General features: G+C 41.3%; 2 protein-coding genes and 1 long non-coding RNA gene across 5 annotated transcripts in view; 1 reads left to right on the top strand and 2 right to left on the bottom strand.

Moving 5' to 3' along the window:
* Window positions 1-247: 247 nt before the first annotated feature.
* LOC139347400 (uncharacterized) lies at window positions 248-5,065 on the bottom strand. The gene is made up of 5 exons (XR_011603328.1): window positions 4,961-5,065; window positions 4,815-4,845; window positions 4,561-4,610; window positions 4,353-4,387; window positions 248-1,183 (listed from the first exon to the last, which is right to left on the bottom strand). It is a non-coding gene; the product is annotated as an uncharacterized lncRNA (long non-coding RNA).
* A 230-nt stretch (window positions 5,066-5,295) lies between these two features.
* Window positions 5,296-10,538, bottom strand: LOC139337136 (osteoclast-associated immunoglobulin-like receptor). Its single transcript, XM_070971575.1, has 7 exons — window positions 10,514-10,538; window positions 8,177-8,246; window positions 7,640-7,788; window positions 7,345-7,507; window positions 6,380-6,766; window positions 5,448-5,729; window positions 5,296-5,354 (listed from the first exon to the last, which is right to left on the bottom strand). Exons 2-7 carry the CDS (start codon window positions 8,244-8,246, stop codon window positions 5,296-5,298), a joined length of 1,110 nt encoding a protein of 369 aa, XP_070827676.1. The 5' UTR covers window positions 10,514-10,538.
* A 1,181-nt stretch (window positions 10,539-11,719) lies between these two features.
* rab11fip4b (RAB11 family interacting protein 4 (class II) b) overlaps window positions 11,720-26,095 on the top strand; it is a 58,972-nt gene continuing 44,596 nt past the window's right edge. Inside the window, exons 1-3 of one of the 3 annotated variants that reach the window (XM_070974359.1) lie at window positions 11,720-12,014; window positions 17,378-17,465; window positions 20,074-20,153. In XM_070974359.1, coding sequence (XP_070830460.1) covers window positions 11,862-12,014; window positions 17,378-17,465; window positions 20,074-20,153 — 321 coding nt within the window. In that variant the 5' untranslated portion in view covers window positions 11,720-11,861. Of the gene's footprint in view, window positions 12,015-17,377; window positions 17,466-20,073; window positions 20,154-22,951; window positions 23,019-26,095 lie in introns of those variants that run through there. The other 2 variants (XM_070974367.1, XM_070974404.1) reach the window with 2 other exon arrangements.

Raw genomic sequence — 26,095 nt, 5'->3', positions numbered from 1 at the left:
CCTGTGTCCCTATGTGTGCCACAGATAGAAAGCCCTGTGCTGCCACCGAGGCCAGTAAAATGTAATAAAAGTCAGCACTAATCAAGAGTTGGCTTTCTGCTTCTTCCTGAAGTACAATGACAGCCCTTCTCCGCTGAGTTATTGTCCACCATAAAAACCACAAAGAAACAGGTGGGAGGTGTATCTCCCTCCTGAGTCTGTTTACCTTTTTACTTTCACACAGTATTGAAGTCTCAGCACATTTTCTTACAATGTAGAAAAAAGCAAATATAGATGTAAGAGCTCAAACACAATGTCCTTGGGGTCGATGTTTGTTCCGCAATCACATTGTCAGCCAGGGCACTTACCAGTGGCTGTTGTATCACTGTGGATGCACCAGGTTCGCTTGGCTTCATGCACGTCACAGTAACATTGTTCCACTAAACAAAGGTCATGTTTTGTATGCTGTAATGTAGGTGTGTTTTTGACTTTCAAATTATATTGAAACGCTGCCCTCTGCAGAATATTCAGCAAAACTACAGGAGGCCCATTTCACAGAGTGTTGTGTCTCAGACAAAAAAAATTACCAAGCATATTAGTTTAAAACACTTTGACAGCTACATAATTTGACAAAGTAGTCTCACTTCAAAGTCCATGTGGTAGCTGTTACTGAACTCCATGACATCTGTTCTGCATCTGCTGATGAAGATCCTTCAGTATAATGGAAAGCTCCAGAGCGGCTTAAAGGACATTGCGGTGAGGTTGTTCCTTCGTCTGCCTTTTCCAAGATCAAGAATAAGAGCTGAAGGTAAGTTATTCACAAAACACATACAAACTTCAGAAAAATAAAGATACAATCTGTATTTAGATTCGCTGGCAAAGTAACATGTAAGATCAAACAAACATCCTGTCCTGTCAAAATTTACAATTTTACTGCCACACATGAAGTAGGAACTGAGGAAATAGCCTTCCTGTCCTGCTGTGTAACCCCAGCTGATGCTACACTGATAAACTGGGATAAAGTATAAACACAGAGAGAGAGAGAGAGAGAGAGAGAGAGAGAGAGAGAGAGAGAGAGAGAGAGAGAGAGAGAGAACAAACATTTCTATTGCATCGGATGGATCGGGGTTGTGAATGTGGACATTGAGTTCCATAAAGGGGATCTGGAAGCTGTCTCAGTAGTTGTGTCCAGCCTGGCCCATTCCTGCACATAAACACACAGGTACAAGCTGATTAAGATGTCATTTCCTGTGGCACAATTCATATTACTTTTACCTTTAAAATACGTTTCCCTGTGTCTGGGAACCTAAATGCAGCGTGACACATATCACTTTCATAACTGCTGATACCTCATCCTAAATACTTCCCATTTTATTGCTAATCCCTGCACGTGAGTGTGATTTACATTCTTCTCTCTTTTGTAGGTAAAAATCTGCTTCTACTCTTTGGTGTAATGAAGCAAGGACTTTAGTGAAAGTGAAATGAGGTGATATGTTCTGCCTTCCTCTGTGGGGGGATTTTTCCTATTTCTTCCTGTTGTAACCTCTTCCGTTACGTCTTCTTTCCCACACTGTCAAAGTCCCCATGTTCACAATTTCTGGTGTCACCACAGCAGACCAATTATGGTCTTTTGCAGTTCTATCCGTCAGACCACGCCACCACCACCATAAAGTGAAAAGGGGGGTGGAAGCACATCTTCAGGCCTCTTGTTCTGTGTGCTACTTTGTGTTCACATTATCACACTGTTATCAAGTAAGTGTATGCCAGAGGTCAAATCAAAGTTTGCTAAAGATGTATTACGTCTGGCTGAGATTTTTATATTATGTTACACCAAAATTAGCGCATATATGCAGGTTTTTTAAACACGGGTAAAGTGCTGAAATTCTGTTTCCATTGCCAGGAGACAAGTTTGAATTACTGTTTCGTCTTTTTGTGTCACATTCGACATCATGAACTCACCGGAAAACCGGGAACAGTAGAAAGCAGCACGGAGGCCAGAGACAACATTACTAGAGTTTTTTTTACTTATTGACACATCAACATCTGGAACTTCAGCACACGTCATAGCAGCACTCTGGACAAGCGGCAAAAATTAGCGTGTCCACCCACGGGTCATGTTTTCATCAGTGCCAATCAGAGCTGGAGCTGATAAATACCCTTAACTCCAGCTGAGTCATTTGACCGGGGAGTGAATGCCAGTTGTACCTTTTCACATTGGAGACAAAAGCCAGATGTTAGTGGGTGTTAGTGGTAGTGTGAAACAGCGAGTGGCTTTCAAATCTGTGATGGTCTAAATGTAACTTGGCAGGAGCATCTCAGATTTCAGGGAAGTGCAAGCGCATCTCCCTCCAGTGACAGACTTTGCACAGATGCAAGTATAGCCAAGGCCAGACATTTTAGGAGACATAAGCATGAAAAAAACATATTGTTCAGTGGAGGCGACATATTCAGTTCCTGTCATGGCTGTTTTCATTATAGCTGGTTAGTCTTTCCGCCAGCTGGAAATGACAGCATTATGTCCTCTAAGATGGTTGTTCAGGAGCACAGAGAGAAGGAAAGAGCCTTTAGTGTAATGGGAGCCCTTCATCAAGCCAGTTAATGAAAGTGATTACAGCTAATGAGAGGCGGATCCAACCCTGCACAACAGCACTAATAAGGAATATGCGTGGGCTGACAGTATGCTTGGTGGTTGGTGGTGTGTGTGTACATATGTTCAGCTGTGTGTGCATCATGAGTGTGTGTGTGTGTGTGTGTGTGTGTGTGTGTGTGTTTACAGCATGGGGATCAGTGAAGTTTACAGTTATTTGTCACACTGAAGCTACAGGAGAAACACTGAGGCCTCAGAAATACCACAAATACCAAAAGAAAGAGGAAGACTGATGTCACATGTCATTTGATGCCTGTGTCGAAATGAATGCTATTGCTATTGCAAAGTTTAACATGTTTCAAGGATAAGTCTGGTCATATGTTTTCTCTTATTGTCAACAAATCACATGAAATGTCAGCAAACAGCACTGTGCATGAGCAGTGTGATCCCTTCGTTACGATAATTATGGGCACTGCAGGTGATTTTGAGTCAACCCCACAGATGTGCTGTGTGTTTTTTTTATGTCTTAAATAGTCAAAACACCAAATGCATATTAATCCACAGGTGAAAATAGTCTTCAACAAATGTACATTTACTCAAATAGGAGTAAATGTATTCTCCTATAGATGCTCCTGGTGTGGAACTGGAAACACCAGTGTCCAGCTGGAGACCGGGGTTGCCAAGAACTCCAGTCTCCAGATGTTTTAGCAAAATATTTAGCCTTTGTCAAAGATGAAACCCAATATTTGTAACCTGTTTCAGAGATCAATGTCTTCTGCAGACCGAGTGCCACAGACAGTCTGGGGGAAATTAGCCTGAAATGCGTATCCACTGTCAGTGTCGCTGTAAGTGCTGCTACCATCAAGTAATAGAAGTGTGAACACACTGAAGTAGACGGTTTTTACGTATTTCCACCTTAATTTTTTTTTTTTTTTGGAAATAAATGCCAGCAGATGACTACATCTGAGCCTTATTAACTGGAAAAACAGTGGGACCAGCACACAAAGCCTTTCTTTAGTTTGAGTTTGTTAAAATTGATGACAAAGCAACAGAAAATGAATATTTTACAGATGTTTTTATAACGGTGTGTCTAGACCTTCTCCAAAAAATTTTCATTTATTATATCTATCTAGATAAATATCTATACTCATATTTAGGCTGTATATCTTTGCATTCAGGCCATTTACTATATTCATAATTTCAAACCCTGTATAGTTTCCCTTTTGACACGGAATTCCTTGATTTAGCTGTAAATTACCCACTGAAGCGGCATATCCTCATTTTTGAAATTTCATTGGCTACATAAAGTGCCAGTCATCTGCACAATCAGTTGCAACTGGCTCAATCTTTGCACAAAAGAAGAGAACAATTGGTCAAGTGAGGTGTCAATCAGAAGGTCAGAGTGCAGCGGCCATCCTGAGACCAACATGTCACCTTTGTGTAGAAGCTTACTTCAGTTATAATGGAGAAAACATGGAAATTTAGGATTTTTCTAGCGTAACCAGATTATTTTTGTCATGTTATTGATTGTTGGATTACTTCATTGGTGAGTTACCTCAGTTTATAATTGCTTGTTTGTGTGTTGTTGGTGCTGATTGTGCTGCTGCTGTGATTGTTTTCCAGTGATGTATGGCATGAGGACTTGTCATCAGGCAGGCAGAGCATTAACACTGTTATGGGGTTTTAACTCAAAGCGTTGTCATCGTACAAAGGAAAAGGAAGCTTCTGCAAGCTTAAACATCATTTTTATTAGCAATTGTAGGTTCAGCTCTCGTTTCATATTTACCTGTGAGGTGATGCTTGTACGCCTCAGTGAAAGGTCTGCAAAAAAAACCATACAAACAAAAAAAGGAAGTGGTTTGTATCAGAACATCTCTTCACTTGGAATATTCATGCATTGTACTGTGCAACTGTGAAAATGACCTCAAATGCATTAGAGAAAGCTGAACGAACAGACAAAGATCGACTAGCAATGAATGTCATCTTAAACTCACCAACAACATGGTCTTTAGCATGAATCTGAGTCCAGAACTGTGCATCCTGTCTGAAACAGTTCAACACAGCAACATTTTATAACACAATATCAATGCAGCAACACAATAGTGTATTTTATGTTGTCACGGTGCTCATAGTAAATCTCACTCAGTGATAACCTTAGGAGGACAAAATTATTCTGCATAGACAAACAGTCATTTAATGATCTAAACTTTACCATCCTTAAACCTTATGAGCACTAGAAGGACAATACCTTTTCTTCTTTTTCTCGGCTGCTGCTTTTACTGTAAAGACGGGTGAAAAGACATCAAAGAGAGGAAATGACACATTTCACAAAGGAAGACGATCACAACAGCGCAAACGAATCTGTGAGAAAACAGAGATTCACGTGTGAAATACCTTTTCTGTGTGCAACCACAGCCACAAGCACCACTGAACAGAGGAACAATACCACAGCAGAGAAAGAGCCCAGCACAAGAGGCCAGTCCACACCAGACGCATCTGCAGACACCACACTGGCATTATTGTGAGATACAAAAATGACTGTGAGTGAGAGATTTTTTTCATGGTCGCTGGAGTGGAAGCACGATTCAGAGTACCTGTTGCTATTTCACCTGCTAAATAATGGGCTTCCTTGCAGCTGGGGCAGCTGTGATACCTTTTAATTTTACAGGAAGTCTGAGTCATTTTTTTGTCTTTACTCCCTGCCCCGAAAATTTGAATTGGATACAACCTCATATGAAATAACGACATGCTATCGTGGGTCTACCTGGTGATGATGAAGGGGGAGTTCCTGAAGATGAGAAAAGAAGCAAACAGTCAAATTCTGCGTTAAATGACACTCTAAGTAAACCACATACATATAGTACAAAGCTTCAATCTGTACCTTTGGTTACAGCCAAAGGGAGGCTCCGCTCAGAGTTGCTCCACTTGCTCCCCAGGAGGACACTGTACTGGCACTGGTACAAAGCCACTGGAGTGTCCTGGACTGGCACTGGGAAGGTGGCTTGATGGTTGATCAAGGTGGCATGGCGAGTGGTGACAGGAAGTTCTTTATCAGCCAGGTAGAGGGAGAACACAGCACCGGGGTACGCTGCTGAGCCTGTGCACAGCAAATGCCCCACATCTGTCTGCTGCTGGAGAACAAGGGTGGGCGCTGGCAACGTGTCTGGCGACGGACAAAAACAGAGCAAACATTAGCCAGAATGAAAGGTGCTGCCATGTATATCAGTAGAAAAAACACACATTCTCACTGCTTAAATGTGAATATTTATTGATTTTATTTATTGATTGTATTTATTTATTTACACTAAACTGAATATTGTGATGGTTTTGGACTGTTGATCAGATAAAACAAGAAATTTAAATATGTCAAATTTGACTTTGATCTATTGTGATAGTGGACCAATTTTCTGACATTTTAGAAACAAAACAATATCTTAATTAATTCAGAAAATTCAACAGATTAATACAAAAGCTGTAACATTGAATTCTATTAACAAATACTCTATAAACAAACACTCACCCCCTCTGCAGATTTTAAAGATGCATTTTTAACTTGTGTCATAATAGCTAGAATCTTTAGTTCATAAACTGACAAAAAAAAAAAAAAACATCCATAAGCAATAAAATAAAAATTAGTACTTTGATCAATTGAGCTGTACCAAGTTAATCGGAAGAAAATCTAAGTTAGTGTAAATAAGCAGGTCTGTAAACATCAGCTTTTAGTAACGATTTAAAGGAAGTCAATGGGGTACAGTAACATGGTTCTATAGTTTGGGGGCCCTGAGAGCAAAGTGTCACGTGGAGCACCCTCACCTGTTATTGTGATTTGAATCATGTTGCTGACAGTTGAATTAACCAATCCCCTGTTTTGGGTGGTCTGGTAGAGGCAGGAGTACTCGCCCTCTTCTCCTCCCGTCACTGGCCCCACAGTGAAGACTCCCGGCTGGGGTTCAGGGTTTGATACCTCACTGGCCTGAGATTGAGGGACAATGGATGTCACCCCTGTTCCCTCAGGACCCCTCAGCAAAAAGAAGGTCACTGGTTTGTTGTTATAACTGGACTGGGACTGAGGCTGGAGCAGAAGGGAGGGGGCTGAGCAGCTGAAGGATAGCATGTCCCCACGTTTTACTGCACCGGGAGAGGGCTGCACCGACAGGACTGGAGGAGGGAAAGAGGGTATGGAGCGAGTCGGGGCGTCATCTGGAGAAGAACAGAAAGGGAGGGGAAAATGAAACAATTATCTCTGTGTTTCTGTGGCCTCGTTGTTTTTACATATTTCATTCAGTGAAGCAAAGTCATTAAAAAACCTGAGACAATGTTAACGACATTGGTTTGCCACAGTTTCCAGACATACGTCCCCCTCTAACTGTCAACATTGTGTTTGATGTGTGTATGCGTGTGTGTGTAAGTGTGGCTGTGGGTGTGTGGTTTCTATATGAAGGGCAGGATGTAACTACCACTAAACACACCCACGGAGCAGAGGACAATAAGAGACCACAGAGTGCACCTGCATGCAGTAGTGTGTTTTGAGGCTTGGAGAGGAGCGGATGCGAGTGTTTATTATTTTATACCACGTGTGGAATTACGACTGGATGCAGATTGAACAGATTAACTGTAATTATTCTTTTGTTACACTTTTAATAAAATGTGGCGCTGCAGGTTAAACCACATATTCTCTTCTTTCAGTTTATGACAGTAATGATTTATGTGATATGTTTGTGTTTTTAATACAACCATGAAGTGTGTGTATTAGTTTGAAATGCAAGTAATACACACACCTCTTTGGCGCTCCAGCTGCAAATATGGACTGAAAGCACTGTAACGACCCTCCTGGTCCTTGTACAGACAGCAGAAGAGTTCAGGTTGGACTGGATCCAGGTCCTCTACTCTCACAGTGAACCGGACCTCCTTGGCAGCAGAGCTCAGCTCCTGAGAGTCCACCTCAGTGAATGAAAAAAGCACAGAGAAAAATAAAATCACAGGATAGCCCAGTGGTAGCACAAAACATGACAGAAAATGCACACACACACACACACACACACACACACACACACACACACAGAAAAACCTTACCCTCTCTCTGTGATGGTACAACAGGAATAGAAGCCCACGCTGGCCCTCTGGGGCCCGGCAGACCAGAGCCACTGAGTCCTTTGTCCTCAAATAGATGTCAAGTTCAGGTGGTGGGAGAGTGGGAGAGGAAGTGGAAGCTGATAGTCCTCCTAGACAAGAGAAAGGTGCAGCATATTGTACAGCAGAAATCAGTTAAGTTTCACAAGTGCTTTCGAGCTGTGACAACAGTGCAGCTGTAAGTTGCAACATGTGTTGACGTTCACTTTGTACCAAACGGCTGATTGCAGCTGATGAGAAAATTCAGAATGTCAAACTAGAAACGGTGATATTGCCCGTAACTTAAAAATGTAGTACATTTGCAGCAGACAGTTTGTGTTAATGAGGATATATTTTAGGACGATTTCAACATTGTTCACTTCTTATTTATCGCCCAGAAATCATTAGTTATTTGAAGTGGAAACATATCGTATATTTTTTTTAGCTGTAAGACAAAACCAAAGAAATCATGTGTTCAGGGACACCCAGGATGATACTTACCCCAAAGTTGTAGAGAAGTAAATAGCAGAGTGTATATCCAAAGTGACTGTCCACCACGAACAACCTGCATCTTTGACCCAAGAAGAAGACTGAATGAGTTTTGAGTAAGACTAAGACTCTCTCTCTCTCTCTCTCTCTCTCTCTCTCTCTCTCTCTCTCTCTCTCTCTCTCTCTCTCTCTCTCTCTCTCCCTCTCTCTCTCTCTGTATGTTTTCTTAATACGTATGACATCCTCTTGAAGACAGAACGATGGGGGAAGTAAATTGTAAACACACTTCCTTTTTTGGAGTCCACGAGCTGAATTGCATGGCATGATGAGAATAAATAGCAGCAGGGCTACATCTCTCTAAACGGTATGTTTCTCTGTCAGAAAATGAATGGAGACACAGCAAAGAAAATATTCCCTGACATGTTGTCTGGTGCTGTTAGGACATGATGGCTGTGCTTGATTGTGAAAGAATTTTCTATCACAGGTCCTCTGAACAGTCAGGAGCCCAAAGGTCTCAAGGTTGGACAACACAGAGACCGCGGACAGACACACATTAACATAATATTCAAAAACCATTCTAGCAGACAGCAGATAAGAAGTCTCTCCCTGTTCTTGCTGCGGAGGTAGCCAAGGTCTTATAGACAAACTGGACAGACATAGACTGCACCAATTCAAAGAGGATTGCTCAAGATCACATTTTAATAAGGGATGAGGTCAAAGTGTCCTCAGTTAGAGGGTTGGAGGTCAGGGCATACGTAGGTACGGTAGGAGCTATTGTTTGGTTTTGACTATCCAATACAGTACCATAAAAGTAGAAGGCAGGTAGAGAATATCCATAATAGGGATTTATTCAAGGAGTAAAAGGAAAAACATGTGACACTGGGAATATTTATACACCCTATTAGAAGGGACATCTTCAGGATTTGGTGTGGCACTACCTTGGTTCACTTGTGGACACTGTGTTGCTCATCAACTTCTCCTTGATGCATCAAACCTGTAATAAATACTTCTGCATAAGACATCTAGTCTCCTGGTGACCTCCTTCCTTCAGCTCACAAGAATTTCCACCAGAATAATAAGCTGCTTTCAAGGTCTCTTCAACATATCTGCTGTCAAAGTTGTCATACATCAAAGTTGTGCTGAAAGTCAGCCTCAGTGAGTAAATGTTGCCATGTCACATTACCTTTGTCTATTAGTTTGTTTATTGATGCCCTCATAAGCCCATTAGTGTCTTTTTGTACAGTATGTGTGTGTTTGTGTTGTTTTCTTACTGGTGTAACTGGCTTGCATCTCCCCAGAACATAAAATATGGAAAGTTTTCTTTGGAAAAAGTGGTCTGAAAACATGTTTAGTAGAGTCCACACAAAAGCTGGTCCTTTGTTGTTCGGAGTAGGCTTACATCTGTGGGGAGAAAATTTAGCAGCTCTGTCTCCAGACAATGGATGAAAAGAGAAATTGGATAATAGTGACCAAAAATTTGCTCACTGTTAGATGGAACAAAATGTTTATAAACTGTTTATCAACAACTCCAAACTTGAACCTCTGTGAAGCAGAAGTAGTTTCGTTTGCACAACAGAAGGACGAGAGTCTAACGCAGAATTCTAAATGTAATTCATCTGAAGGTGGTAAATATTTCCTCTGAGGACAATATTTTATAAGTGCTTCTTTGAGTGTGTCATTGATATCTAAACAAGTATGTACAGGGACGCAAACACAATGGTGTGTGTCAAGTACAGAGAAACTATTGGTTACTGGTGAGCTGGTGGTGTATATTTGAAGAAGAAGATGAGTAATTGTTTCTAAATATACTCCCAAATTTCCCCATCTTAACCATGCTTTTTCGCAGGAAGGCGTAAGAAGAGAGACAAGCTTCTTGTCTTCGCATTGTGCATGGCAGAGTAGACATTTTAAGACATACTTGTGCCCATAAATACACACTTGTTTGAAATGCAACTCACGATCTGCATGCATGCATCACCACCACCTCTTAAATCCACCAGGTAATCTTGAGGTGGATAAATTACACAGCTTATTTACAAAACAAATAGTCAGTCATATTTCAGCTCATAATCTCAATCATCAGCATACAGTACAATGCAAAGTACGATTTCTTTTCTCCAGACAGTAGCACACCATCTCCTCATGAATCAGGGATTTTACATACATGCGATCCCGGGACTACTGCTTTCTGTTCCACCATCTTAATATGAGTATTAATCCTGCATCCTGGGTCTAAAACTGTCTCTGATAAGATCCTAAAATTAGAATATGTTGAGATATACATCCACCCCGGCACAAAGACCAAAGGGACACCACAAGAAACAGGAGACACCATTTAAGACCACTAACCTTAGCCCTGGGAAATGCATGTCTGTCCATTTGCTGTAAACCACAGAAATGTGAACTAATATTCGGACATGAAACTGAGTCACATGCAACTGTTCCACTTTCTTCACGTCAAACCTTTATTCTTAGCTTGTTTCTTTTCTCTTTTTTTCTTTTGCATATTAAAGACCGATATAAAAATAAACCCAGAGTCACATATAGCAGTGAGTTTGTGCTAATCTGAATAAATCAAATTTGTTTCATAGTACTGTGCACAGGACTAAAGCACAATATAAACATATACAGTAGACACGTCAGGGCCCTGCAACCTTGAAAGCCCGAGCAGCATACAAACATTTCAGAAATTGTTTAGAATGGACCATAATGTAGCTGTGAGCAGATTAAAGTGTTTATTAATGTATTTGTCAACAACCATAAATCCTCCTGTGAGTACACATGCCATTAGTGGAGACTGGTGCTGTATAAACAGATAACGAATACCAATATTACATAGCACAGTTAAAACAGAATTAAATACTATGTCTTCTTGAGGGAAGTTACAATTGCTAAATGTTTATATACTGCTTGTCAATGCTAAATGGGGCACCTAAAGTAAAGTCAACTAGGGGCCTTAAAGTGACACCTATATATTCCAAAAACTTTTGCTTTTGTACAGACATTAATGGCTAGCAGACAGTAAGTCCTGCTGGTGTTGGTGACTCTCTGACAACAGTTTTTTGTTTTGTTTTGTTTTCCCCTCAAATCTTTAGCTTGCCTCATTCCCATCAGTCTCAGCTGTACGTTTATTGCTAATTATAACTTGTTAACATGCTAACATGCTCAATTATGATGTGAACATGGTTGACCTACTTAACTTCAGTATGTTAGCACATGCTTAGCCTCTAAATGAAAACTGTGGATCAGTTTTTTTATTCACAAACCACTTTTTACACTTATGAAAATCTAACATTTTCTTGCAGTTAGTTTATTGTGTGAAGTTTTGCTAAAATGAAATGTCAGGATATGGCTTTTATAATAGCCAATGTGTATATTTAACTCTTGACTTTTGTCCACCTTGAGCTCACTGTGACACTGTGAACTATTGTGCAAACAAACACTCCAGTGAAGCTGACAAAGTGATGACAAACTGAGTGGGAGTTGAGGGGAAAGTGGTCCTCTACAGCAGCGCTTCCGTTTGCTTCCGGGTTGGGTGCTCTGTCCATCAGCAGCACTCCTCCTCTCGCGCGCAGCACCAGCACCCACGAGCTCTTGTGTCACACGCGCGCAGCCCGAGCTGTTTCCAAACAACGTGATGCTACGGTGAGTCACGTCGGGGTAAAACACCCCGAAAGAAGAATAAAGCAGCAGGGAGATGGACGAAGACTTTATTCCTGAACCGGAGCAGCTGCTGACATTTGTAAGGAAACTCAAAGATGTGTTCGACGTGTGTGACGAGGACTCAGACGGGTTTATCCGCCCTGCACACTTGGTGCAGCTGGGCTCTCAGTTTGGTCAAGCAGAACAGGTGAGGACATGAGTGGGCCTTCACTAATTGTTTATTTACTATCCTTTTCCTAAACTATAGGCTTTCCTCCGCCATAAGAGTGAAGTCAGGTGCCACAGACGTCGCCACACGCCCTCACTTTTATCTGAAGCTCAGTGAACAATTATCTCACCTTGTGAAAAGATAGAAATACAGGTTTTCACGTTATTGTGTGATGGAAAGGCTTACTCTCAGCGGGGTGTATACTGCGACAGAGGGGGTTCCTGATTGAACTTTTCCCAGTTGGAGCCAAAGCAGACAGAGGTGTTCCTTAGCAGTGCAGTGGGAACAGTGGGAGCAGCTATGGCACCCCAGTATAACAGCCTTATGCTCCTTTACCTCAAGTTGTCCTGGAGCTGCAAAGTGGCTTTAATGTTTACTGGGCACACTGGTGGAATTCTTAACATTTTGTCATTATTTTAATAAGTGCAGATTATTAGACAGACTAAATTTATGATCTGATGTGGGAAGTCAAGTAAAAACCATTATTTCCTCCATTTGGCAAAATCCAATAAATGACTCAATACATCAGTGGCCGATTTATTAGTCTATAGCTTTACTGCACTCTTTATTTGAAGCTGCAGTCCTCTGCTGGGCTGCTTTGCTCAGTAGTACTATCAGCTTAGTTCAGAAGTAGTGGTTTTGGTGTGTATGTTGATTGATAAGTAACTAAAGGTGAAATGTTTGAAGCCATTTAAAGAATATGAAGTTATTACATTCGTCCACCAGAGACCACTCATAATTTTGTTTTTCAGCTTTTATGACATACCTTGGTAACAAATCATTTAAGGGGTCCCTCAAAAATGTTTTTTTATGATGTGTTACTAATCTGATAAAATCTGACACAGTCTTGAATACCCTTTTAAAAATCCGGTGCTATAAAGAGTTTATCCCTCACATTTTGAATCTGAGGTGTGCTAAATTGGTGACCTGTCCAGGGTGGGTGCTGCGTGCCTTTTGTTTAACATTTTGGAAAATGCTCAGTGTTTGAGTGTATTTTGGACTGAAAGGGAAATACAAACAGGGCTTATTGATTGCTATAGATTTTGCAGTCCTGTCCTATTTCACAGCTTTCAGCTGTGACGCCAAGCTGTGGTTGTATTGGGCTATTCCCATTTATATTTGTAACTGAATTACTATGAAATTTAGAAGCAAACACTGCACTCTGTATGTCATCATTGCTCAATGTATGTAATGTGTTGTATTGGTTAATTCACGATGAAAGCCGTGTCTGCAAAACAGTGGAAAGCACGGTGGCATCTTGTGTAACCTGTTTGACTCAAAGAGCTCAGTTTAGGAAGAATAAGGGTGTTATTGGTTGTATTTTAGATGTTTTTCATCAGTGTGTGTATCACAGTGTCTCTTCGTCACACTGCATGTCAGGATAATTGAACATTGTCGCTGATTGGCTCCCCAGTGTTGCTCAGCAGGAACATTGTGGAGGCACTGATTAGCTCCTGGGGGAAGCTCTCTGCTGACTTGGGAAATCAGTTGATGGGATGAAGTAGATGCAGGTTGTATCTCAAGCACCTACATTTTAGTAGATCCTATCACATTGCACTGCATTACCATTTAATTTCTATTTAATCGTTATTTAAATAGCATGAACCCATTATTGTGATCCAGTTGTGATGTTGAGACTCTTGTATTGAAGCTAATTCCGAATTTACATACCCCCCCCCAAAAAAACAAAATAAGATTGTATACAGATAAAAAAAACACATCCAAAAAACACATCCACATTACATCTCCTCCGTTTGATGTAGCGTATTAAGCAGTTTCCTAGTTCTACTGTATGTGTTGACCTCCCATGTCATTGTCCTACATGAGCAAATCCCATTGGCTGCTTCGTGACAACCTGACCTACTATTGTACACAATGGGTAACACCCTCCCAGTTGTATAGTCCCATGCGAATGTACACACACTCACATAATCCGACAGTTTTTCCTCTGGCCTCTTTTCTGTCCCCTTCACTTTGTCCTTCAAAATCGAGGACGAGTCAGAAACAATAGTCAAGGCTGTCAACACTTTTGAACAGGACCAGCTGATTTATACAAATCTAAAATTAGGAATTGGGTTTGATCCAAATAAACTGATCTAAGTCCTCAAGTGACCTCAATTTAAAACACCTCAAAATGCTTTAATCAGCTGCATTATACTTGTGACCCAGTTGCCTAGATGATGGGTACAATGGTGTGAGATGAGCCATGAGAGTGTGTGTGTGCCCTTTGTTGTAAAAATATACAATGCACTATTTCTCAGCTGTATTATGCTGACTGCGGACTGTTATTGAAGCACTGTCTCTGCCTTTCAGAGTTGAAGCATTGTCCAACCTTTTTTAACCAGGGAAAACCCTGAAGTTGTTTCCATTTCAGTCACAGAACTTTGCTAAAATTAGTGCTGTTAAAATTGAGATGGCTGTGCTCTGGGTAGCATGCAAAGAGAATAATGCATTATTCAGCCATGGTGTAGAGTGCTTAAAGGCAGCAGCCCTCTTCAGTGATGTGAATGTGGGAGGACCATGAGTCAGGGTGAGCATGCTTTGGCCACTTTCATTATACAAATGTGTGATGTTGCATGTGAGATATGTTGGATTTTGTTTAGTAAACCACCCCACTGCCATCAGCCGGGGTTCAAGCTAAAAGTTGTTTCAGGGCTTGAGGATGGTGTGGCTGTTTAATCCGTCTGTCTGACTGCCAGCAGCTCTGTGAAGAATACACCTACCGGTCAAATGTCCGTTCAAGTTATTGTGTATCGTCACGGTTCCCACAGTAATGTTTCCTCATGATTTTGTCGACCTCTTGCACTTCCATATAGTGACATTATCAATTTCTAGTTTTACTTTTACATTTTGCAGATCTGTGCACCTCCTTCAGGCCAAAATGCACATTCACTATCTCCTAACCAACGGACAGATTCTGATGAATTTGCTGGCCACAAAATCCCAATGTGATAAACCATCTTGATTTTAATGACTCGTTCACTGTCATCATTTAGACAGTCGTAACCCTCGGGATCCTGAGGCTCTAAAAATATCTAACATTGTTGTATGTTGTGAGGTCAAACAAACACTTGGTGCCATGTAATAAACATTGCAGAGTCCAGCGGAGCCATAAACATTGACTGGCTTTCCAGATGGTAAAAGCAGCAAACTGTTGTCATTTAGTCATTTCTTATTGGGGTTATAGGCCTACAGGGTTTTAATATTTTGTGCCATTTTTGCATGGCACAGCTCAGATGATGATGTCTTTGAAAGAAGTTTCAGGCGGTCTGTTGGAGAGAGATAAGCTGCTGTTAATGTACACCATGGTATGCACAGTGAAGCTCTGCATTTTAGAAACCATACAATGTTGGTTGCATTAATAATGAAAAGAGAGAATAGATGCAGCGAAGCAGATTATTCTGACTGTCAGACTAACCCTTCGCAGCACTGTGCGACTCTGTAAAGAGCCTTTGTGCAATGAGTCATGTACTGCTTTTTACTCATCAGCCACCTCTCTATCTGGGAAACCTACTGCTGTAACGTGGCAGTGGGAGGCACAGACATAACACACACCGACACACACACTCACACAAGTTCACACATGCAAAAATATCATTTTTGTATAGTGCTGGATTTCATAGGATTTTTTTCCGTAGCCTACTGACACCAATTAGATCCTGTACCTGGCTTTTTTTGCACTGATAAATACAATGTTTTGGTTGTGGTTGCAAAGCAAAAATATAACTAACAACTAGGGCTGGGCGATAAAATGATAGCGATATGTCTCGTGATAGACACGTCATCAATATCAATAAAAAATGCGTTCGATAAAACATTCGATAATTTTTTTTCTTCGTCGGAAGAAACCTGAAGTTGCGAAGCGAGGTTGGTTGCATGAACAAAGGCACTCGCTCTCAGGTAACCGAGCAACGTAGGGAGTAACCGCTGATCAGTGAGAGAGACACGCTAACGCACCAATCATGTAACATTATCAAGTTCGGTCGCGCCATCTCGTTGTCTCGTATTTGATGCTCCGCGAGGAGTGAGATGAGAAATAGAAAGTGAGCGCTGCAGCGAGCAAAGAAATTGTCAATAAAACAGGGAAAGTCAGCTCGCCAGAATGGCATTTTTTTGCCATTTTGGATTGGCATTTTTTTGGTCGGACCGTAGTCAGACCAATGTGGTCTGTAACTTATGCAAGACTGTCGTCCCCACCAAGACCGGTAACACCACAAACTTATTTAACCACCTTAGCCGCGCTCACTCTTTGGAGCGCAGCCGTATTCGCCAACGTCCGCCAACCGCAGCACCACCGCACAAGCAGCAGACCACCATGCAGAGGTATCTGCTTCAGTGCCTGATGACAAATCATCTAAAAGGCACGAAGACGTAACGGAGGCAGCGGCATATCATATAGCTAAAGACATGCTTCCACTGAGCACTGAGGAGAAGCCAGGTTACAAACATCTCTTACACGTACTTTTTTTTTTTTAAACACACTTGCAATAAAAATATAATTGAATAGTTCATGTATGTTTAGAGTAAGAAGAGTGACTAAAGTTTTTCATATGTCTAGGCTGGTTTTATAGTTCAGTCAGTGTTACTGTGCTGTCTATCATGTTTGTTTGTTTGTTTGTTTGTTTGTTTGTTACAGATGTCAAGTCTACCTCAGTTTCTGCTGTTTCCAAAACACTGCACATACTGTATCTGAAAACATTTTATTCACCAGAGGGTGAATCAGCTTATAAACTTCCTGCACTAAACCTGCAGGAAAAAGTTCTCAGGTTTCTCTCTGTTTACATTGTTTACACTGTCTGTTTACACTTTTATTTACATTTATTATTTGAGTGTTTTCCATGGTTGTGTTGACATTTCCTTTCCTTTCTGCCTTGATAGCTGAGGGGATTATAATCAGAGGAAGGTTCAATTTAAAATAAAAATGTTTAAATTAAATGTATTTTTCTCCTGGTCATTATTTTAAATAGGTCATAAAAAATATCAATAATTATCGATATCGACCTATATAAAACACTTATATCGTGATAGAGTTTTCAGCCATATCACCCAGCCCTACTAACAACACCAATGAATGCTCTGTTCTCTTAAACCAGTGAATCATTAATGGTATGAAATCAAACCTTCTTATTGTATCAATTGTGCAGCAAGTTACTCATCATTTTTGAGCTTGTGCTGTTTTAACGTCATGGATCACAAATGAAGGCTGTGCAGGACCTCAGGCAGACAGAAATGTTTTTAAGTGATACAAGGAGCAAAGTAACCTCATCTATAAATAATTTTCTGTGCGTTAACAGAAATGTGTTTGGTGTTCACCTTCATGTTTTCTCCGTACTTCTCCACAGGTGAAGAAGTTGGCCAAATGTCTGGACACCGACGCCCGTGGGAGGATCGACTTCAAAGACTTCTGCCGTGGTGTCCTCACCATGAAAGGTTAGGACGAGCTCAGATGTTGCTCCTGGGGGAACACATTTTCTGTGTGTGTTTATGTTTGTGTGATCGACTGTTTGTGGTAGTGTTTTGTTTGGACATGTGTGCATGTCACCATTACCTGCAGGCTATATCAGAAAGAAATCATGAAAGAGGAATCTAGTGGCAGTGTAGAGAATTGATAGTTGTGTTGCTTCAGAGAGCACACTTTGAGTCTGTAACTCGCGGGGTCTTGCTCACTTTTACTGCAGCTTTGGGAATAATTTAGCATGTGTTACATTTCCACTTCTATTAACTTAAAGTACTACAATATTCAAGATGTGCTTTTTGTGACACTACTGGGCAGAAGATCATCAGCAGTGGCTTCATTCTTTATTTTTGTTGAAATACATTCTCATGTTCAGGTGCTTTTATCCAGCGTTTGCTGCAGAGTCTCTCTGCATGTGATTTTCTTCACTGCCAAGCTGCTTCAGTGCACAAGCAATTGGTTTCTTCATGCATGTGGGGATGTTATTAACCAACCAATCTGAGCCAAGTCTCCACATTTTATACCAAATTATACCATGAAATAGAGTGACAATACAATTCAACTCTAATTCACCCCTATTGTAATGGGGTGCTTGTTGGCTAATATCTAAAAATCTGAGCACATGAAGCCAAAACTGACTGCATGGCTAGATACCACAAAGTGAAAAAGTGTTTGTTTGTTTCTAAATGAAATGATAACCTTTTACTTTTTTATGGTGGTGAGTCCGTCATGGCCGTACAGCTGGGTAACTGACAGCAAACTTGTTGGCGTAGGCTCGTATTTTGCATTTTCACAATCAGGAGACATCAGGTAACTTTCTAAAATACATTCAACTTGTTAGTTTGGAGTATTATGAACACATACTGTGTATTTTCTGCACATGTGTCACCAGTGAAGTCCTAATGCTGCCTGCTTAACTAAGTGGAACAAAGGAACATTTATGTCAGCTCATCATATTTCCTCTTTGGCAGTCCTGCTTTCTTTGTTTCTGCACAGACTGAGAGTCTCTGTTAAACCAGGTCAGTTGATCCACTACAGTGGACCCAGTGGCCAGCCAGGACACAGGAGGGGACAGAGCCTGGGTACTACCACTGACTGAGACTGGAATAAATTGGGTTTCTAGTTCTGCATTGCTGAGTGGCATAATATGCTCTTTTAACACGTGTGTCAGTTAATGATCTATTTCCAAATGTGTGGGTGAAGGATGAACCTACAGAGAATTATCACCTGAGTCTGCAGCTCCCATTGGCTGCAGATTCTGATCAATATAACGAGTTTCAGCTCTTTGTTTAGCTGTTCCGTTGCTCCACAACTCTATTGTTTCGGTTCACTCTCAGCCTTTCATCCTCGCTCATTGCATCATTTTTGGCTGCAGCTGTTTTCAGAAAATATTGGACTTACATTTGCCTGCAGGTCGGAAACACAACTGAAAAAAATCCAAATGAGTGGAAATGCTGCTCCATCACTGCTGGACGTGTAAATGAGCAGCTATTGCTAACAAATTAATCATATCAGCTCAGATGTCCAGTGGGTAGGATTTAGTGGCACCTAGTGGTGCAACCAACTTAATACCCCTTATCTCACTCTCCCCTATGGTGGCCACTAAAAACATGAAAAACGCAAATGCCGCTCTGTGGAGTTAGTGTTTGGTTTGTCCACTCTGGGATGCTGTAGAAACATGGCGGTGCAACATGTGGACTCGGCGGCAGAGGACCTGCATTCTATGTAGATAAGAGCTCATTCTTGGCTAAAGAAAACGCAACAATTCTTATTTTCACATGATTAGAAACTAATGAAAAGATAATTATGAACCATAAAATTCAGTTTCTCTCTTCAGTCTTACACACTTTGCTTTTAAAACCTGATCATATGTCAGTGTTGTGTTCACAGCTTGGTCCCTCAGACCTCAAGTGGCCAAAAAAGTCAGATATTGCAGCTGCAAGAGAAGGTTTTCATTCCCCTCATCAGCTTTTTGTGCATTTTGCTAGAGGAAGTCTGGCTTCTTTTACCTCAAGTCAACTCTGCAAACCCTTCCCTCAGTGCAACTTCACAACTCTTTTCCTGTGTTTCTCTCAATGGATTTGAGTTCCTTAATAATAGAGTGGTTTCAGAAATTATTCCACTTATCTGCTCTCAAGTTTCATCACAGGGAGTCTTTGCGGTTTTTGTCCTGATATTGACCCACTGTTTTTGAAGCGGACTGGCTGCATCAGAGAGGCTTCTACTACTCTGAACCACACAGGAGAGTCTGGTTGTTGAGGTTTTTGAAAGACTTGCAGAACATAGTCACGTTGAAAATGAATGTTAATTTATACTTTAGGGCAAATCTTTGAACATGGGATACTTTTGAAGGTAAACAAAAATATTGGTATTCAGGTGAATAACATTCATTGAAAACATCTTAAGTCACTTTACACCAGAAAAACAAGCATGTCAGTGAACCAGAACACCAGGCCCGGCTGTTTGTACATACACATATATTGTTTATGCAGCAGCACATGCAGTTCTAGCATCTCGGATAGGAAGTGAACGCTCTGCAGAATCTCAGACTGAGATGACTCATGCATGTTTTTTCCTTTGCAGGTTATGTCGGGATCCTTAACAAGAAAAGTGGGGCACAGTTCATCACAGGGCCGCATGAGACAGCTAAGAGTTTCTATCGGGTAAGTTTTTAAAGAGTGTGTGTGTGTGTGTGTGTGTGTGTGTGTGTGTGTTTGTGTGTGTGTGTGTGTGTGTGTGTGTGTGTGTGCATCCTTTGTTAAGTTTCCACAGAAATGTATCCCCCCAACCATTGTTTGTTTTTTAAACTCAGTCTTTACCACTCGTATGATCTCCCCCTACCCTAAATTAAAGGGATAGTCCTTTTTTTTTTTTTTTGAGTGGAGTTGTGTGTGGTTGTGTGCGTAATCGGTGTACTACCTACAGTAGTGTGCTGTTGCCATGCCTTCAGTTTGGAGAAGCAGAGACAAGTAGCAGCAAGGGGGCTAAGCAGTGCTGCTGTGGACAGGGTTTGCAGCAAAACCTTCAGTATGTTATCCACCTCCAAGAAGGCCCACCTAAAAAATGTAATATCAGTATAAGTCTATGCCATATTTTGAATATTTTCAGTGCTTCACCTTGCTGTCAGACAGCCTTTCCTTTGACACTACATTTTCTCAGCGTACAGCTTTCATATTCCTACGGGCAGCCATGCCTCACACTGTATTACACCACAGGTTCAGACTTTCACGAGACTGTGGAAGAGACAACAAATACAAATGATAAAAAGGAGGAATTACGACAGCAACAAAAACTAAATGCTGTTCACTGTGGAGACGAGAGGAAACCTTAATGAAATGTGAGTATAGAGAAGAAGAAGTGATGGAGGCTGAAGGAAAGAGAGAGAAAGTTCTGTGGAAACTGCATTTCTTTCCTGGTTGTTTGGTAAGTCGTTTCATTTATTTGTATTATTACCTGATGGTTGAGGACAGCAGTGATCTACCTGGCTTATTAGACTCCCTCCTCAGCTGCTTGTAAGAAGTTAACCACTGGATGACGGCAGAGTGTTTCTTTCTCAGTCCAAATCAGAGAAACTCATGTATATATCATGACCAGGCTGGACTCCACTGATTACAGAACTCAGGACAAGAACATCAGACCTCATAACTCCAGTCCTCTGACATGTTCATTGGTGACCAGTTGTTTTCAGAATCTGTTGTCAGTCCTCCTCTGTGGTTACAGAGCACTTGCTGGTTTGGCTCCGCAGCACCTTTTAGACAAACTGTCAGTTTGCAACCTGAGCAGATCTCTTCATCACATCGCCTCCATGTACCCAGGTCATTTTCAAAGTCTGGTGAGCTGGTATGCAGCATTTATGCACCTAGTCAATGAAACAGTCTGCCTGCTTAACTTAGACTTGCACCAACACTGTGCTCTCTAAAAAACAAACTTAATACCTTTTCAGTCGAGCATTTTCTTAAATGAACGTGTCATATTTGTGCCATATGTATGAGTGTATCTTTGTGTGTATTCATGAGTATGTATGCATGGATGTTCTTGTTTATCAGCACTTTGTTGCTCTTTATTTTGCATTTTGTAATGTAATGCCCTTTGAACTGTTTTTGTATGCGATGTAGTGTTGTACAAATAAAATTTGATTTGAACTGAATTATTCAATGGTGGTGTGGACCAGTGTGTGGAGTTTTTTTTACATTTGAGAAAATATAGTGCCAAAGAAAAGGCCTATCTGACAGCAAGGTAAAGTGGTAAAAATATTCAAAATATAGCAAAAACACTTCAACTGATAGGTTAGGTGAGCCTTTTTTTCGTCAGTAAAATACATTTCACTGCTTACGATGTCCACAGCAGTACATTAGCCTCGCTTCAGTGCTGGTACACATGTCCGCCTCTCTGAAATGGGGACAATGCTCACCACCATCTCCTCCAGGTAACACACTGACCAACCTCACACAAGCCCACTTCAAACCCTGTTTATTTTTACAGGTACAGCACTTTTCAGTAATCAGTAGAAGAAAATGTACTAGATGTTCATCTTCAATAAGATGAGTAACACTATATCCTGTGGACAGTTTCATCAGCTGAACAAACGTAACGGCCATGTTGAGGGTCATAATGACTGCAGCAACAAAGTAGCTTACGCCTGTAATTCACCATTCTGTCCAGTTGGTGGTAGTGTTCAGCTGCACATAATGTACATATGCAGCAGAAACGTAGAGGACATACAGCATACGATAATACATAAGATCACAGACACACTAGCTTGTATAGTATCAGTATAAAACATCCCTGAGGAGTTATTGGACGAGGTGTATTTCTTTAAACTGTTGTGCTTCTAAATTTATTCATTCAAATGGTTAAAAGTTTTCCTAATTTTATTATCTACTGTGATAGCTTCAAAGTACGCTGATTGATTTTACTATTTTTCTTTGAGGTGTTTCAGATGGAAAGTTTTTATAGATGTAGTAATTTGGTCTCACTGTCTCACAGTTTTATGTTGCGTGTCTTGTTTGAATCCAGCTGACGTCTGTAGCTTACATCGTAGTCTGAGAGGGAAGATCCCCGGGTCTTATATGTGACCCATTTCATGAAGTCCTGGGGAAATTTGAAACTTTGTACAGCGTCACTGCCTGCAGCATTAGTAACACGGTCCTTTGCAGCAACAAAGTCAAATAAACGTCGATTCGATTCCATTGTTGAGAAATAACTTCTGCTGTTCAGTGTAACATTTTGCATCAATACTCTGGCTCTAGATTGTTTTTCTTTTAAACCGACTCCACAGGTTTAGGGAAGTTAAGTCTTTTCACTGCCATTGGCTCAGTATAACGTTTCATTATACCAGTGGAGAAGTGCTTTTAAAATATTCACAAAGGGTGAAATGCAATACGCTCACGACCGACTGCGTCCTTGACGGGCAATACAAAACACTTCTCTTTTTTGGAAATGCTGTCTCATTTGCTTACTTCCCTGTGAAACGTGCCTTATAAATGATTTTCTGGTAGCAGTCATATCATCTCATACTCCAGGAAGAGGTGAGTGCTGTTTTCCAAGTTAGCTTATTTTAATCATTTTCTCCACGCACTGACGGGTAGGTGTCATGTGCAGTTGCAGGTTTGGGTTCAGTTGTCTGTTGTGTGTGTGTTTTAACCTTGGAAATGTCTTTGTGATGACTGACAGGGAAGACGCAACAAATCCAGAATAGAAATTTACATGTTCATGCACTTCTGCAGTGTAGAAACAGACTGAGGATAAATGATGCAATGTATGTTTGCCACAACTGGCTTCAGCTGATAAAAAGATGATAATTTAGATGAGAAAATACTGAAAACCCTGTCTTTTATTGGACTTTTTCCCCATCAGAGATTTTGTCATACTGTTTATACCACGGCAGCTATCCCTGTGATATCTCTGGGTTTATTAGGCCCTCAGAAAACAATACATATTTGATATTGCAATATAATTGTACACATATATTGTTAACAGTGTATACACTGTGTACTGTGATGGAGGGTTTTATCTACATCACCCACTCCTAACTCCCAGGAACAGATGCTAATGAAGATGACGAGGATGATGCTGTTGCTTGCAGTGAGCATAATGAATGAGATCTATTCAGAAGGCTAAAGTTACAACATTAGATAGCTGCACTAATCTTTTTTATGCAGCACAGAGACACTTTGGGTGCGCTTCACCTTGTTTAAGTGCTGTGCCGTTCCAAGTGATGGTAGCTCTGTTGTTGATATGAGAACAGCCTAGCCGGGCTGTATACATACTGAAACTGATCTGTTCTAAGATTAAGTTTATCCTCCTGATCAGCACGTTGTCGTTTACGGAGGCTGTAGTAAATGTGGTGAAGAGCTCTTCTATTACAATTGAAATACTGTGTTCTACACAACAGTGTTCCCCCTTTGGGTGAAATACTCCTCAGCTCTAAACCGCTGCATGAGAAAGCAACCACCACATTTAGACTCAGTGGAAGCTGCAGCCAGTCAGTGCTGCAGTGTTGGTTACAGAGTGTAATCTGCAGGTACGTCCTCTCTTCCATCTTGTTCTTGATCCTTGCAGAGCTTCTACCATTTTCCTCTAGGAAGGAGTTTCCCTCTTGTGGATGGAGATAACAAGAAACTAATAACAGCTATTTAACCCTCTCACTGACGGCAACCATCACATCTGTTATCTAACATCTCTTTTAAATGTCTCTTAATCTCATTTTCCCATTAGAGAGGCTTCTCTGTCTTTTGTTGGATGAAGACATGTTGCATTGTTTTTCTGATTATATTTTTGATCCATAAAAGCTCACTTATGTGAGTGCAAGGGTGTCCAAATGGGAAAAATGTGTCCGAGTAAAGTTGTGTTGCCATAGCACAGGAAGCGGGTGACATGGGGCAGAATCCCAAAGCTCCTCAGGGTAGCTCTGCAGAGTGTGTGTGTGTGTGTGTGTGTGTGTGTGTGTGTGTGTGTGTGTGTGTGTGTGTGTGTGTGTGTGTGCATGCGTGCGTGCCTGTCAGACAGGGAGTGAAAGAAGAGAGAAAAGGTGAGGAAAACAGGAAAAGTGCCTCATTATTGCAAGAGATGTTGGAGGAGAGGATTTGTGCGCTCGCTCCCTGCTGCTTGGGTTCACACACACACACACACACACACACACACACGTAAATATTAGTAAGTGCAAGGGGAAGACTCAGCATGGCCAATGCAGGTGCTGAAATTAATTTTGGCACAGAGCAAAGACAGATTAAATTTGTGCACTGAGCAGCTGTGTTTGTATGTATATGTGCGTGGGGGGGGGGTGTCTTGGGCTCATGGATAGCATGATCAATGGAAGACAGGACAAACGGTACATTTTGTGGACTGCAGCAGAACACAGAAAGTTAATATCTCTGTGACTTGAGCTTAAAGCGGTCAAACATTCCTGATGATAATTACAGCAGCTGGCTGTGGATATATTGTTCTTCCTGCAATGTGCACAAACAAATGCTCCTCCTTGTGAACATTTCAAGACACACAGTGATCACAGTTGTGCCACAAGGGGACATTGCAACAAGCTGTAAACACATCACTGACATATTACAGTACCAGCTTATAAAGATGTAATGATAAACATGATAGAAAGCCGCTCACATCAAGCAGATTGAAGCAACATTAGCGTTCATTTCTAGACGTGTCAGTAGCCTCCAGATAAATCTAAGTTGGATGTTCTCTCTCTGTTTAGCTTTGGTCCCCAACAACTCCTGAGAGAAATATCCACTATGTTCACTAGCTAGTCGCTATTGCCGTGTCTGTACAGGAGGCATATGCATGAGCAGTATGTTAGCAGAGTCTGGGTCTTGATTGAATAATTGGTCACCGGTGTGCTCAGGAGAGGAGGAGGCCAGGTCAGGCCCGTCAGCCACGCCCTGCAGTAAAACACACACACAAGACAGACCAAAGAGAGACAGACAAGAGACGGAGGGGAAAGGGAAGCACCAAGGCACAAGATCCTGACAGCAGCAGCTTCAGCCCTCCATCTGTGTGTACGCAGGATGTGTTCGGGCACAGTATTGAATGCAGGTCACCTGTGAGGTGGCCGGGAGTGAAACGCGCAGCCTGTGTAGACACAGTGCAACTTTGTCTGCTGTTGGGTGATGGACTGGTAGTGTGCTGGAGGTTTATCTGAGTTTTTTTGCTGAAAACAGCTGCCACCTGCAGCTTGAAATGAGGTCGATGGAAGCGGTGAGAGGGAATCAAAACAATGGGCTGAAAGATCCTAAAATGCTCCCTGGAGCTGGGGCAGCTGTACAATTGGGTGATAATCATCTGGGTTTGTCACTACGTGTCCACCCAGTCACGCTACACGCTTGACCTGTTGTTAATTTAAAATCATTAAGTGCAGCTTTAGTCTGTTTAATATAATGTTGTTTCTACTAATCATCTGGAAACAAACACTTTCCAGAGAGCTGTCACCTCTCAAAAGCAATTAAACATTTGATCTGGAGTGATAAAGCTTATAGATAATTATTCTGCACCTGCTAATTGTGACCTGCTTATAGCCCTGGATGTGATGTACCTGCCTCCCTCTGTCTGTAGTCACCACTCTGTAGTCTTGCTAAATGTCCACCCACAGTACATTCTG

The sequence above is a fragment of the Chaetodon trifascialis genome, chromosome 2 (genome assembly GCF_039877785.1).
Source record: "Chaetodon trifascialis isolate fChaTrf1 chromosome 2, fChaTrf1.hap1, whole genome shotgun sequence".
NCBI lineage: Eukaryota > Metazoa > Chordata > Actinopteri > Chaetodontiformes > Chaetodontidae > Chaetodon > Chaetodon trifascialis.
This window is presented reverse-complemented; position numbering and strand designations above follow the sequence as displayed.